Below are 16534 nucleotides of genomic sequence, written 5' to 3'. Positions count from 1 at the left end.
AAATTTCTTGGTTGAACTTTCTGACCTTTGCAAAAAAGTTCTTTGGTTTGAATCATCCTCTCCGACGAAATCAGGCAATTGTCGGAATTTATATACACAGTTGTTGTATTTTATATCTTAAAGCTTTATCTAACGTTTTGTACGCTTTGTATATATTATATATAATACTTATGTATGCGGCTATTACTTTCTTATGAAAATGCCTCTATACAATAAGTATTTACAATCCACATACAATCCAAATAACCATCTTGTATTTTCTGTTCGTTTTATTTTTTTTTGTTTCCTTTTGGTTTGTTATGATTTTGTAATCTATAAATACATCCAATTAGCAAAGAATTATTTTTATACCTGTATGTAATCCTATTCATTTCAATCACATTTTCATCAGATAAGATTTTTGTATAATCTGAATCAAAGTTATATTTGCAGTTTCCGTGTAAAAAAATAAAAATATCACCTCCTTCCCCCCCCCCCCATAATATTAATAAAATATATATCACTAATGTCTATTCTTTTCAAAATCAATCGTTACTTTTCACGATTTTGTTTTTGCTCTGTTGATTAAATAGATTTTGACCTAAATTTGAAATCATTTTTAAATCTCAAGATGACGCCGTTTCCATGGCGACCTTTCGTTCTTAATGGTCTAGAAATACGCTTCAACAGTAGTGACGTCACTTCCCTCGTAATGACGCATAGTAACTTAGTTACTGGTTCTAAACTATCGGAACAATGGCGGACGCCCTATGAAATACGTCTCCAACGAGCATAAAAGAGTATCCAGAGGAGAAAAACATATAAATCTGATCATGTTTTGACTTTTATGCATTCTGATTACATGACATGTGAAAAAGTTCTTGCCAACATGAAGAATAAAAAGTACCGATATTCTTTGTTTAGAATCACGCTACCCCTTGCAGGGCAGACGTGACATCAGACTATTGGCTCTTGGGGAAATTAGGCTAAAACCGTGATTATTCGGGCTGAAAGCATGAAAACTTGCATACAGGGAACCAAGACCCCCCCCCCCCAAATAAAAAAAAAAAAAAAACAACAACAAAAAACAACAAACCCCCATCTGCTATAGAACGACTCTGGCAATCAATCATAACATTTCGGTTTAAGGCCTTGGATTTTCCCTATAACTGCCGTTAAACAAGGGAAATAACTGAGTAAATACATATATTTTCTTCATATTCATTGTAGTAGGGGGAATTAGGCTAAAACCGTGCACATTCGGATTGAAACCATGAACATTAGCACACAGGTAGCTAAGACCCATTTCAATGACACTTGCTATAGAACCACTCTGGCAATTTGTAATCACTTTTATTTTCCTCTATATATAGCATTACTTATCCATGGGAAATAACCTCGGGAATTCAATGTGCGTTCAATAATGTAAATACTTTGTTGACAATTTACAGTAGCTAACAAATGGCTTGGAACGGTACAGACACAATGGACGATTCGGATACAAACCCTTCGTCAGGAAAAGGAAGGTTGAAAACTGGAAACAAACTGTAGTAGGAATACTCTTCAACAATCGTAACGTCACTTCCTTCCTAATGACGCATGGTAACTTAGTTGTGACACTGGCTCTAAGCTATCGGAACAATGGCGGACGCCAGTATGAAATATTTCTCCGGCGAGCATAAAAGCAAATCCAGAAGGGAAAAAACATAAACGTCTAAATTTGATCATTCAAATTCTTTGTTTAGAACCAAGATGGCCACCGTTGCCGGGCGACGTGACATCAGACTACTGAATCCAATTGTAGCGTAAGTATTCCTGAGTGGTTGAAGCATGGTGAATGAAGCAAGAACGAGACTCCCATTGTGGGCAGGGAGGTACTTGCTGTGTCTTCTTTACACCTATATCTGTTTTCAAATAATTGATTTCTGTCATTGTCTTGGAATGGGATTACTAAGTCTTTCCTGACCCTGGCCGGAGTTCTTGGCTGGGAGGGAAACAGTTGAATGTAGAGTTATAGCTTTGGGAGATGATATTTTTTTCCTTGTAAATCATCTCTCTGTTATGTACTGTTATTTTGTTTATCTTTAACATATGATTTGTAAACATTTGAGTGTATTCTTCTTTGTGGGATCTTGTGCTTGTGTCTGGATGAGATTTTTAGGTAATCTCAAACTAAGTGCATTGATGGTGTGCTCGTGGAATCTACATCTGTTCCCTACTAGAACAATTCCCCTTTGTCTTACTTTTTCCCCAAGTCCTTTTAATTGTACATCTATATTGTTTTTACTATCTAATTTTCTTCCTTTTTTACTGGCGCTGATATGACCTAAATGTGTTGCAAGCGCCGTAATACCCATAAAAACAAACAAACAAGAATTAGACGTTAGCGTGGTGTTATTTAGTTGACATACTAAAAGCCTGTCTGTCTGTCTGTCTGTCTGTCTGTCTGTCTGTCTGTCTGTCTGTCTCTCTCTCTCTCTCTCTCTCTCTCTCTCTATCTCTCTCTCGCTCGCTCGCTCGCTCTACTTTCTTTCTTTTGTGCAGAATAAATATTTTATATTCTTCTTCTTCTTCTTCTTCTTCTTCTTCTTCTTCTTCTTCTTCTTCTTCTTCTTCTTCTTCTTCTTCTTCTTCTTCTTCTTCTTCTTCTTCCTTATTCCGATCGGATGATTAGGAAGCGAAAGGCCTAAAGTAAGTAAGTAAGTAAGTAAGTAAGTAAGTAAGTAGGTAAGTAAGTAAGTAAGTAAGTAAGTAAGTAGGTAGGTAAGTAAGTAAGTAAGTAAGTAAGTAAGTAAGTAAGTAAGTAAGTAGTAAGTAAGTAAGTTAATAAGTAGTAAGTAAGTAAGTAAGTAAGTAATTAAGTAAGTAAGTAAGTAAGTAAGTAAGTAAATAAGTAGTAAGTAAGTAAGTAAGTAAGTAAGTAAGTAAGTAAGTAAGTAAGTAAGTAAGTAAGTAAGTAGGTAAGTAAGTAAGTAAGTAAGTAGGTAAATATATATTACACCACAGAGGCTCTAGATAGTTTGGACAAGTTGTTTTGTTTTGTTTTGTTTTTGTGCCTATATTTTGACATTTCCAAAAACCATAATTTTCTTGTTTAATTAGAGAGAATAAATTAAAAAATAACAGTGCTTCTATTTAGAAAACTGACTTTCTCGTTATGTTTTGTTTATTTATCCTAACATAACAAAATATAACATAGGCCTACCATAACATAAAATATCACTCATCACAGTAAGCACTGCTTAGGTCAAAGGTCGTCGAATATTTTGTGGAAAAAAAAAAGAAAAGAAACGAAAGATTCGTTTCACCAATTCCCTGCCATGACCAAAACTAAAATCATTTACATCAATGGTCATCAAAAATATAAAGATTAAAACATTTTCATCAATTACTTATTTGAAACTATGGAGATCCCTGTCACTAGCGTTTTGAAGTGATTTTTACTTTTGGACAGTTTTGTTATGAATTTAAACTGACCCATGTATTCTCTGTTTTTACAATGGATAAAAACATCATTTGGATCATCCAAGTTCACCAATATCATCAGATAAGGAATATAGGTACTAAAATTGTCCAAACTATCTAGAGCCTCTGTGCTGTAATGGTAGCCAAGTCTGACCGGCAATCAGAAGGTCTGCGGTTCGATCCCCAGTCGAGGTAGACTGATTTTTGGGATGTTTTTTTTTTCCGTCTATTTTTATTTCTTGCTTTGTCCTGTACTTTTCATACACACTCGTACAGATCTTCCATTTCATATTATGGGGAGTAAAATAACTTGAAAAACGTGACTCGTGTAAAATATAGAACACAAAGCCCTGCCTCTTATATTATATGAGCCGTATTTACTACCTGTATTTGACTCTCCGTAATAGTGGCTCATCCAGACACCTCCAGCTTTTCATATTACATTCTTTGCTCGTCCATACAGTTGGGTGAGATAGCAATCCGGAAACGTCTACATCATTCGTCTTTACCGATTAAACTGAAGACAATCATCAATATTAACTATCTACCTATCTACCTATTCAAACTTAATGCTGCAATATTCGCATATTGAATATTCGCATCAAATCACAGCTAAATGTCAAAATTTCACATTTTATTTATTTCACACGAATCAGCACAACTAAATAAAAACCTTCCTGTCATATGCCTAGTTACAGAATTTAATGGCTGTACTTGTAAACGCAACAATTCAAGGAAGGAACGATATTTATACATTTTCCATCAGAAGGTATTTCATTTTTTTTATATTTTAAAACTTCCAAAAAAGGATTTTTGGATTGGCATCGCCCTTACTCCTGATACACAATTCGATATCTATCGTATTATTCAAATCAACTCATTATATCAAATTTTGTCTACTGAACTTGGACCTCAGATTTTAGGGGACACCTTCCGAAAGTTCTTTGCGCTAGCATTTCTTTCAATTTGTATTTTCACCGTGGATCTTTCACAGGCGTTTATTTATCCAATTTGTCATCACATAGAAGCATGTTAAAGTCTATAGAACAAACCTTTATAGATTAGTCAAAGTTTAAAATTTCCCAATACGACCATTGTTTTCATCATCCACGGCCGCCATTGTGGATTGACGTATAGATAGTTCAAAGATGACGTCACTCAGGTCTTTGCTATTGTTTTTTGCCATCCGCGTTTATGAGTAATGCTATTGAAATGTATTAACCTGACTATAAACGTTCATGGATACACACAGTTTTGTGCGTTGGTCCGTTATACTTCCGGATGGCAATGTTATGAGCTTCTTAGCCAAGCGCATACTATCTATTGCAAGAGCAGTATCGAGTACCGTATTTATAACAGTACTAGGATGGCTAACTTCATGGTACTAAATTTTAAAAATCCAGTACTTAACGTTTCGTTGAAAACAAAAACATGAACGTTTCGGTTTCGGTCCAAAATCCCTTCTTCAGTGGGTTTGGGAGAGGGAAAAGTGTTTTTATAATGTTTTAGTAGGGGGTTTGGGAGGGGAAGGGGGAGACTTTTAAAAAATATATCAGTACGAGGTTTGGGATAGGGGAAACTTTTTTAATATAATGTTTTAGTAGGGGGTTTGGGCGGGGGGGGGGGGGGCTTTTTTATATATAATTTAGTGGGGGAGGGGTGAGACTTTTTAAAAATAATTTAGTGGGGATTTTGGGAGGGGAAAACTTTTTTTATAATTGAGTGGGGGGGGGGGGGTTGGGAGGGGGAAACTTTTTATAAACCAATGACCATCATATCTGGAATGGTGATACAAAAGGAAAGGAATTAAGAGTAACTGGGACTAATGGCATAATACTCTAAAAGCCCCCCCCCCCCTTCCCCCGGAGGGTCATTACAACGACCGATAACTAAACCTAACAGAAAAAAAAACCCCAGAGACCTCGAGATAACCCTAGTCGTAATAAAAACAAACCCAGGACTGCTTGCACTGCATTTCATACCTCAACGACAATGGAGGCGAAGAACCAACCCCGCAATAATTATCATATTAGGAAATCAATTTTACACTTTTATAAACCAATGAAGATTTGTCTACATCTTTTAAAATACTAATAAAATTGACAAATTGAATAAAATGTCTGACAAAAGGTTAAAATATCAATATCAAGTTAAGCTAACTCGAAGAACATACGGAAGGTCTCGCTCAATTTGTTGATGAAAAATAAACATGTTAATTGAAGTAAAATAATCTGTTGCGGACATAAGCTTTGACCATATACTTTATTCATCCAAAACAAATGGAAATTCGTTTACAGACGTGGCATGCATGAAAATGTATAAACACAAAGTTGAGAATTTATGGCGACAGTATATATATATATATATGTATATATATATATATATATATATATATATATATATATATATATATATATATATATATGTATATATGCACATGCACAAAATGTAAAAATATACAACCAAGAATCAATAGCGACACTTTATATATTATTTTGATAAATTGAGATAGACCATACCTCTGGCCTTTAGTCCAAACTTGTGTGTGAATATTAAAAAAATAGTATTTAATTTAAATCACAGTTGCGTTAAAAATTCGAACACCATGTGGCAAAAATGAATTAATGTGACGTGTTGTCTTTGTTTTTATAGATATAAGGCGACGGCTCCTCATGGAGAACTTAATATATTTATGAATTGGGTGATCGCCATCCTTCATAACTTTCTCCATTTTACTTAGACAAAATGTTTTTGATTTTGATGGTTGACAAAACAAAGAGAGTTTGTGCATGAAGAACGGACAGTCATAGCGCAGTGTCTCAAAATATACAAAAAGAGTTCAGTTGAGAAGCCAGCAGAGAGGTCTTCCAGGGTGAACCAGGACGAGATTTAAGTCTTAACTCATTCAATCCTAGAGAGTTTTGCTACTTTTCAAAATTGGAAGAAAAAGTATTAAAAATGAGCATGAACATAAATAGTTTAATCCAACTATAATTTCTATGTAAACACTAAAAACATTAGCTTTAATACTACGCCTATAATTTGTCTCAGAAAAATATAATACATAGACATAGGGTAAAAGTAACCGAATAAACTACGGATATAGTCGGTGTTAGGGTTGAGTGAGTTAAGCCCAAGCGAAGCAAGTGTCTTTAAAAAATCGGATTAGCTAGTCACTTGCCAGACGGACTGGTCTCAACTACATGGAGACAGGAGAGATAGACACGAATTCATACTTACAACGCAAAAGATTTCCAAACTGGAAATTAGTAACACACGTGGTATTGACTGTCGACTGTTATAGACTGCAATGATGTCCATCGTCGACTGTCAATTCTATATTTAGAACAATGGCAGTTTCATTGAGACAATCGAACACCCAGATTGAAATTCAAAGAAATTGAACCAAAACAACAAATAATTATACAAAAGAGAAAATGTGTTCTGATTAATCACATTATTTCAGTCAATTGCAATGTCAACAGAATAACTTTTGTCTCCACTATACTTTCTAATAATTTTTTTGACGCAAACCCTTCGATTTCGCAGTCTTGTTCACCCCAATTGAGAGTCTCATGTCCGAGCCCATAGATTCAGCTAAAAGCAATTTTTGCTCACAAAAATGAATACTGTCGACGATCTCCACTTATAGTTTTTTAAAGCCAGTGTCAGGGCGACAAGACACTTTTGCCTCTGTCATTCGTAACCGACGTATTTTCTCTCCGAAGCACTTAATCTAAAAATAGCTGCTATCTTGTTGACGTTATGGCGTCACCTAGTAACTAGACACGGACTAAATCATGAAGTTTTGCTTCGGCAAATGACTAAAACATAGTCCGAAAGTGCCGATTTTAGTTCTGGACTAGCTGAGTCAGTTAACATGAAATCCAATGTTTTCAAGTCCTTGGCTAAAGTCAGAGATAGTCCGACTAAGCGCTAGTCTGCGTTCATGAAAACGGCCCCAGGTTTAATGCAATACCTTATCATCTACGCCGTCTCACCCCCACCCCAACCCCCACCCAATCATTGAGTCATGGCTTATCTTGTTTTTATGTGACTTCGTTTTTAAATAATGTTTGTGTGTGTGTGTGTGTGTGTGTGTGTGTATGTGTGTGTGTATGTGTGTGTGTGTGTGTGTGACTTAGTTCATCTCTGTTCTAATAAAAAAGTATCGAATAATTTCTTTTCCTAGTTTTTCCTGAAAAGCTTGGATTCCTCTCGCTTCCTTGGCCACATTGCTCGAATTGAATATAGTAAGAATGGCTTTTTTAGTTTAAATGAATTGCTTGTAGAACGTTATCCAGATCACTTAGAATTTAAGACTCCATTTCTAAATTACCTATTATTATCTTTCTATCCGCACAGGTGGAAGCACCAGTCAACTGAAAGTGACCGAAAAACTGACGATTTCTTATGTCCTTTCATGTTTGGATTTGTTAAAACTACTCACAAACGTATGTCGAGATTTCTCTCTCTTCGAAGAGAATTATAACATCATAACCATTGAAAGATAATTTTCCAATTTCATCATAATGACGTCACCGCCACTGGACGTTGACCAAGCAACTCTTGAGGCGGGAGACTGGGTTGTGGTCGTCGTTTATTTCATCAGCGTCATTACGGTTGGGTTGCTGGTAAGAACGACTGTTTGGATTATTGAGATAGAAAATAAGAAAGATGGCCATAAAATGTGTTAAGATACATAAATATGTTTATTTTCTACGTCCAATAACGCAGCGTTCGGGAACAGACCATTCATGCGATCTTAGCCGGTCTGAATAACACATTTAGCCGGTCTGAAATCGAACACGGAAACTACAATGTATTTAAAGAGTGTGCAATTCGGATCATTACAACCAATTATCATTTATACTTGCAGTGGGAAACGATAATTAATTTCAAATAAATTGAAATGAGAGTAGTCATGTTGCATCTGATCTTTTTGTCAGTATGAGGTGATGGGGGCAACGAGAGCTTCATCATACTCTGATATGTGTAGATGATAATGTGTTCATAGAAAAACGAAAACATCTTGCTACATCTACAACACAAATTGTCATCATGCAACAATTATATTTTTTCTGTACATAAATGATTTTAAATTGTTTATATTTATTTATAAGTATGGGGGGGGGGGGGGAAGAGAGAGACAGGAACCATTGTTTGGAATCGTTAACAGACGGAAACTTGCATTGTTAAGACATCAGCTCGACTTGTGCAAGGCAGTCGTGTCAAAGGTCAAAGAAGACAAAGGAAGATGTGGTTGGATAACATCAAGGAATGTACAAGATTGAGGCTGTATGAGCTGACAGTGACAGAGATAGCCAATGACTGAGATGTGAGGATTGCATCCCAAAAGTCCCTCCGATGACCACATCCGGTCATGAGAATGATCGAGTGTTTGAGTGTTGGCGTTGATTGCAGAGTGCCCTCTAGCAGCCAGAGGGAGAGTGCCGTGTTCGTCTGACATCACGTGACTTTACATGAGTTTTTACACACTGTTGTCTTTTGGATCTCTCTACTCACTTCATTTCATGTTTAGAAAAATCAAAACAATCAAAACAACTCGGATTAGAATAGGGTTTCTTCTTCTTCTTCTTCTTCGTTCCCGTCACGTCAAATGGTCAGTCCGGTCTGGTGAATGAAGCCCACAGTGGTCCTGAGGTCGTCCTCACTTCCGTACAGCTTCTTTGAGTATGGGGTTGGGTCAGGCCAGAAGTTCCTTCTCAACTTGTTGTACTTTGGACATTCCATTAGGACATGATGTCCATATTAGAATAGGGTTTGATATTGATCATTACATGCCTAACTATTTCTTAAAACAATAAAAAGTCATATGTTTTTCATTTAAGGTAGACGAACGTAAGATGAATTTGAATATCTGTATATAAATGTTAAATGATAGGACTCTAATCGTGTTTACCTTCCACTCAATCAACAAATCGTTTTCAATCTAAAATGTTTGCAAATCAATTCTTATCTCTTCTAGTCATCGTTCAGAAACAGAGGATCTGTAAGGGGCTACTTTTTGGCCGGCCGGTCCATGCATTGGATTCCTGTGAGTAATTATATCATTTGTTATTCATTTTATTATCGACTCTATTTCCAGTTGACCGTCCATTCACCTGCTGATAAGGGGCAAATCCAAAACGTCCATTTTTGTCTTTATTAATCAAATTAGAGCTTACATTCTAAATTTGTTAATCATTGTTATACAAAAAAATGACGATCATCATAATCATTATCCTCCTCCTCCTCATCTTCATCTTTTCATTCCCTTTATCGCCATTACTACCACAATACTGACATCACATCATCACTCACTCCCTTACTTAGTCATCCATTACTTTCTAATAAATCCTTGATCATAATCACCACCTCAACTATTGTCACCATCACTGCCACTACCACCACCGTCACCACAACATCAGTCTCTCACTCACTCACTCACTCACTCACCCACTCACCCACAACCATCATTATCACACCACAACCACCACCGCCACCACAACATCAGTCTCTCACTCATTCACTCACTCACTGATAACCATCATTATCACCACCACAACCACCACGGCCAGCCCACCACCATCATCATCACCAACACCAACACTACTACAACCACCACCACAACAACAACAATTACACAGCCACCGCCACCACCACCGCCACTACCACCAAGAACAACAACTACAAAAATAGCTCTCACCACCTCATTACCTTCAATAACACCTCTACATCAAATAACGAACTCAACTTTACCAACAATATGTGTTTAAATGCCACTTTATGTATAAATTATAGATCAGAAACCATAATGGCTTATATTTCTGTATGCAGGTTGGTGCCTCGCTATTCGCCAGCAATATTGGATCTGGTCATTTCATTGGTCTGGCCGGGGCGGGCGCCTCCAGTGGATTAGGAATCGCAGTTTTTGAACTCAACGTACGTAGTCATGGAATTATGCGTTTTGGGGTTTTTTAATTGGCTAGGCAATCCCCCTTAAAGCACATAATATGTAACAGCCAAACAAAACATAATCAGGAAATGATAAAACGTTACAATAAAAAAAAAAACACTCACATTCAATTAACTAATTATTCAATGGTGTTGCTGTTGTGGATGATGATTGTAATGATGATGATGATGATGATGATGATGATGATGATGACGATGATGATGATGATGACGACGATGATGATGATGATGATGATGATGATGATGATGATTGCGTTGTTGATGACAATGATATCTAAAATTATGGTGATTGTCAAAATGTTGGCACTATATAAAACACGATTAATATGTTTTCGGTTCGATTTATTTCAAAGATGACAATATTGACAATATTCTGTTTCAGGCCATCTTTATTCTCATGGTCCTAGGCTGGTTCTTTGTTCCAGTTTACATCGCCTCTGGGGTAAGGATACATTTTTATAATAATATACGTCCTTGAAAGGATAAATGGCAAGATGGCCGACTAGATTAGGTATCGCCGTCTAGTATGGGAAATTAGGATAAAATCCTGCACATTTGAGTATAATACATACAAGACCCATGAGATGATGATGATGATGATGATGATGATGATGATGATGATGATGATGATGTAGTTGCTGCTGATGATGATGATGATGTAGTTGCTGCTGCTGCTGCTGATGATGATGATGATGATGATGATGATGATGATGATGATGATGTAGTTGCTGATGATGATGATGATGATGATGTAGTTGCTGCTGCTGCTGCTGCTGCTGATGATGATGATGATGATGATGATGATGTAGTTGCTGATGATGATGATGATGATGATGATGATGATGTAGTTGCTGCTGCTGCTGCTGCTGCTGATGATGATGATGATGATGATGATGATGATGATGATGTAGTTGCTGCTGATGATGATGATGATGTAGTTGCTGCTGCTGCTGCTGATGATGATGATGATGATGATGATGATGATGTAGTTGCTGATGATGATGATGATGATGATGTAGTTGCTGCTGCTGCTGCTGCTGCTGCTGATGATGATGATGATGATGATGATGATGATGATGATGATGATGATGATGATGATGATTGTCACAAGTGAAAAATATCGAGATGGCATTTTACTGGCCAACTTCAACCACCATGTTTCAATTTCTCCCCGAGCGAAGGATGCAAATTTCACACCTATAATATGAGAGCAAACACTAATCAACCTTCATCGCTTAAACTCCGCCAATACCAGACAATCTAAAATTAATTAAGTGTTAACACCCGGAAGACACGCTCCACCATCCTATCTTCAAAACAAAGACCCAAATGGGAACGAACAGGACGGGCAAGTGTTATAAAAACATGCACCTTTCAACGATAGATTTTCTTCCACCAAAACACCTACAAAAACGGACGTGTTTTATCCTGTTCAGTGGTGTGATATTCATTAATATGGATTAATATTATGCTACACAAAGTAGCATACTATTTCCTGCCAACCAATGGTTTGTTTATTCATTGTAACTACGCCACTACCACAGTATCTCATTCATCTGCAGTGTTTCATTCATCCTGTTTTGTTGATAAAGGGGAAACCCGAAAAATTCATTTGATCTGTTCTTGTAAAAACAATTGAAGCTCACATTCAATTTCATATCATTTATAACTGATTATTTATGCCTTTTTCAGGTATTTACAATGCCGGAGTATCTGAGAAAGAGATTTGGTGGATCACGTATTCGGATCTACCTGTCTGTCCTGGCTTTGATTCTCTATGTGTTCACCAAGATTTCGGTAGGTACCTTTTAGTGATTACTCTGACAAAAAAACACATGTTTCGAAACATTTGGCCAAAATATCGATGGAGTAGAATGACCATGATTTTATCATAACCCCTCAATTTTTACACCAAGGCCAACATTTTTAAAAACCATGTTTTTTCAGAGTATGGCATCCTGTCATTGAAATGCAAAATTGAAATACTTTGGAAAACGACATAACATGTCGTTAACATATTAATGGGTGCAGGATTATATATATATATATATATATAATATATATATATATATATATATATATATATATATATATATATTGATCAAGAGGATGAAACGGGGGAAAGGACAGGAAGTATTCTGATTGGTTAATGCTTAGTGACGTACTTGCATTTGCTGGACCAATGTAATGTAACTGTATTCTAAACAATTTGTACCAACTTCTCTTCAAATGTAAATAACTTCGACCCTAACTAAGATGAGTACAAAATTTAAACTGCAATTAATGTGTCTAGTAATGGTGTTTAAATTCAATTGTTTAATACTAATAATATGGGATTCGAAATTTTCACATATTATTTGAACTACCTCATCAAACAGGAATTATGTCCGGGTGAGGCGGGGGTTGGGGAGGGGGGGGGGGGGATGGGAGGGTTGGGGGAGGGGGGGGATGGGAGTGTGGGGGGGGGGGGGGCTTAAATGTTAAACCTTGAATGTATAGTACTAGGTATGAAACTTAGTCACTGTTCCATTGATGACAATAGATATCGTTTCTTAAAGTGACAAATATTAATCTTAAAAACTGACATGTCTAGCCATTTTAACTTTGAAATAACTTTCAGGAATGCAGCTCGATGTGATGACGTCATACCAGTTTGAGACGGTAGATTATATAGAATATCTTATGAATACTTTGAATCAAAACGGCCAAAATACTAAATCCCGCTCAAATTCTATTATCTTTCAAGGCTGATTTGTATTCAGGAGCCGTATTCATGACAGAGGCCGTGCCTGAACTCAATCTGTATTTGGCCATCATCATCCTCCTGGCCATCGCAGCCTTGTTCACGATTGGAGGTACAAACGATTCTCTGCTTCACACTGACAAAATCCGTTTTCAAATTATGGACAACATTTTGTTGTTTCAAATATCATTGGTTGATTAAAGTTGCCCCCAATATAAAAACACTTTTTTGAAATGTTTTGGGCGATTTAATGTTTTAAAGTTTTAGAACCAACAATTTCACTCGCCAATTTGATTCAAATTCAAAATGTCAACTTTAAGATAGAATTTTGAACGCCAGGTTCATCAAGACAATTGATCACAAACGAGTTTGAAGTCAAAGTTTGTTCGTCAAACGGTAGAAATGTGTTTTGTCAGTGTACAGCAAACCTATCTTTCAATATAGGGAATGAGATTAGCGGAAGAGTAGCGTCCCTTGATTGGACGTCACCCATAGTCTGTGACGTCACCGGCGGGAAAGTTATTAGAGAGAGAACGTCATGTTGGTTGTGCGCGGACCGCGAGGACGAGAGGCGCATGCGCACAACCAACATGACGTTCTCTCTCTAATAACTTTTCCGCCGGTGACGTCACAGACTATGGGTGACGTCCAATCAAGGGACGCTACTCCTCCGCTAATCTCATTCCCTATATCTAAGACGATTATAATATAGATTGTATGGAGCATAATAAGATACAAAGGTCAAGTACATTTCCAAAATACAGTTCAATAAAATGTTCAGTATTGTTCTGAACGGACGGCTGAAAGGTCGATGAAAGCTGATGGTGATAGTTTTTCTGTCTAAAGACGACAATGATAATAATGATAATAATAATAATAATAATAATAATAAAATAATAATAAAATAATAATAATAATAATAATAATAATAATAATAATAATAATAATAATAATAATAATAATAATATAATAATAATAATAATAATAATAATAATGAATGAACTTATATAGCGCCTAGATCCACAATGTGCTCAGAGGCGCTTTACAATCCAAAGATAAATATTATTTTTATAAAGCAAACAACAATATGTGTGACGTCAGCCGCATTCAATCTATATAGTAGCCTGTATCATTATTATGATTAACAATGGGTTTTGATACTCGTAGTTTATTTTTCTGAGTTATCGAATAGAAGTAATAATAATAATAATAGTAATAATATAAATAATAATAATAATAATAATAATAATAATAATAATAATAATAATAATGATAATAATAATAATAATAATAATATAATAATAATAATAATAATAATTATATAAATAATAATAATAATAATAATAATAATAATAATATAATAATAAAATAACAATAGTAATAATATAAATAATATAATAATAATAATAATAATAATAATAATAATAATAATAATATAATAATAATAATAATATAATATAATAATAATAATAATAATAATAATAATAATAATAATAATAATAATAATAATAATAATAATATATAATATATAATAATAATAATAATAATAATAATAATAATAATAATAATAATAATAATATAATAATAATAATAATAATAATAATATATAATAATAATAATAATAATAATAATAATAATAATAATAATAATAATAATAATAATAATAATAATAATAATAATAATAATAATAATAATAAATAATAATAATAATAATAATAATAATAATAATAATAATAATAATAATAATAATAATAATAATAATAATATAATAATAATAATATAATAATAATAATAATAATAATAATAATAATAATAATAATAATAATAATAATAATAATAATAATAATATAATAATAATAATAATAATATAATAATAATAATAATAATAATAATAATATAATAATAATAATAATAATAATAATATATAATAATAATAATATATAATAATAATAATAATAATAATAATAATATATAATATAATATAATAATATAATAATAATAATAATAATAATAATAATATAATAATAATATAATAATAATAATAATAATAATAATAATAATAATAATAATAATAATAATATATATAATATAATAATAATAATAATAATAATAATAATAATAATAATAATAATAATAATAATAATAATAATAATAATAATAATAATAATAATAATAATAATAATAATAATAATAATAATAATAATAATAATATACAGGGAGCGCCTGTGAATAGGAAGAGTTGCTACGAAGCTGAATATAGCAGATTTTGGTTGGATCGCGTTGATGTCATTACCTTGTAACTGTAAGTTCAGTTCGTTGAATTTTCCGTAGATATCAAAGAGGGAAGTTACTTTGTCTTTGAGTAAAACAGTTCCCTTTAGAGAAACAGCGAAAATCTGGGAAAAACATTGTATTTTCTTTTACTGCCACGCCCCGATCGCCGATCGCCTCGAAAAAATATAAGCAAGGCGGGATTTGCGACCGACCGACCGTCCCTCCACTCGTCGCCCAGGTATTTGGCCATACACATTGCGATTTCACTACGATTTGTCAGCCGTGCCTCTCCCCAGATCGTCCCTGGTTGAAAACTGAGCGTGTATGGAGCCTTATAGGGATCGAATGACACTGACTTTTAAAAAATTATAAGGTCATTGTAAAATCGAATTTAATTGTAAAAAAATTGATGTCTTGCATCAAACGGATAAAAATTGATTAGTATTGCGGATAGTAGTCTGGGTTCCCGTGTAGCCGAAACACACACAGACACCCCCCCCCTCCCACACACACACAAACACAGTGTGTGTGTGTGTGTGTGAGAGAGAGAGAGAGAGAGAGAGAGAGAGAGAGAGAGAGAGACGTGCTCTTTCTTTTATTAATATAGATTGTAGACAATTGAATGTTTCTCCCCTTGCGAGTATTCTTGGCTTGAATGAGGCTCGTAGGACTCCTCTCAAAGGTACATTTCTGATGGGATATCTTGTTCTCTCCTTAAAATGTCCCGCTCCATCTGTTTTTTTAATTGTCTTTATTTCTTGATCTCACGCCACACTGATATAGTAGATTCAATATGATTTAATTTTCATGTTAAAAAACTACAATTTTTCAACATATTAATTTTCATTGGGCTTTACGTGACCAACGTGTAACGTTTAATTCCAACCATACAAAGATAAGACTAAAGAGGCTTCCATGACGAAAAGTACAAAACCTTTAAACCTCCCACCCTTCAGAAAGCTTTCTACCATCAACGAGACGTTTGTGTTTATTTCCAGGTGGCCTGACTGCCGTCATATGGACTGATTTTATTCAAACGTTTATCATGATTGGAGGTGCTGTCATCCTTATGGCCATGGGTGCGTATGAAGCATA

At 34.5% G+C, this 16534-nt stretch overlaps 2 protein-coding genes across 2 annotated transcripts in view; both read left to right on the top strand.

The window, feature by feature from the left end:
- The window catches only part of LOC144966977 (sodium/mannose cotransporter SLC5A10-like), a 66682-nt gene that overhangs the window by 28867 nt on the left and 21281 nt on the right, over nt 1-16534 (top strand). Inside the window, exons 6-8 of the mRNA XM_078903672.1 lie at nt 12115-12219; nt 13169-13277; nt 16438-16518. Of these exons, the coding sequence (XP_078759798.1) occupies nt 12115-12219; nt 13169-13277; nt 16438-16518 (295 nt within the window). The remainder of the gene's footprint in view (nt 1-12114; nt 12220-13168; nt 13278-16437; nt 16519-16534) is intronic.
- LOC144966868 (solute carrier family 5 member 4-like) lies at nt 4111-11876 on the top strand. The gene is made up of 6 exons (XM_078903573.1): nt 4111-4213; nt 7810-8078; nt 9434-9502; nt 10285-10389; nt 10805-10864; nt 11859-11876. The coding sequence occupies exons 2-6, from the start codon at nt 7977-7979 to the stop codon at nt 11874-11876; spliced, it is 354 nt and encodes a 117-aa protein (XP_078759699.1). The 5' UTR covers nt 4111-4213; nt 7810-7976.

The sequence above is a fragment of the Berghia stephanieae genome, chromosome 3, assembly GCF_034508935.2.
Source record: "Berghia stephanieae isolate SIO BIC M18660-M18661 chromosome 3, UCSD_Bste_1.3, whole genome shotgun sequence".
NCBI classification, from domain to species: domain Eukaryota; kingdom Metazoa; phylum Mollusca; class Gastropoda; order Nudibranchia; family Aeolidiidae; genus Berghia; species Berghia stephanieae.
Note: the sequence above shows the minus strand (reverse complement) of the source record. Positions and strands in the feature narration are given on the sequence as shown.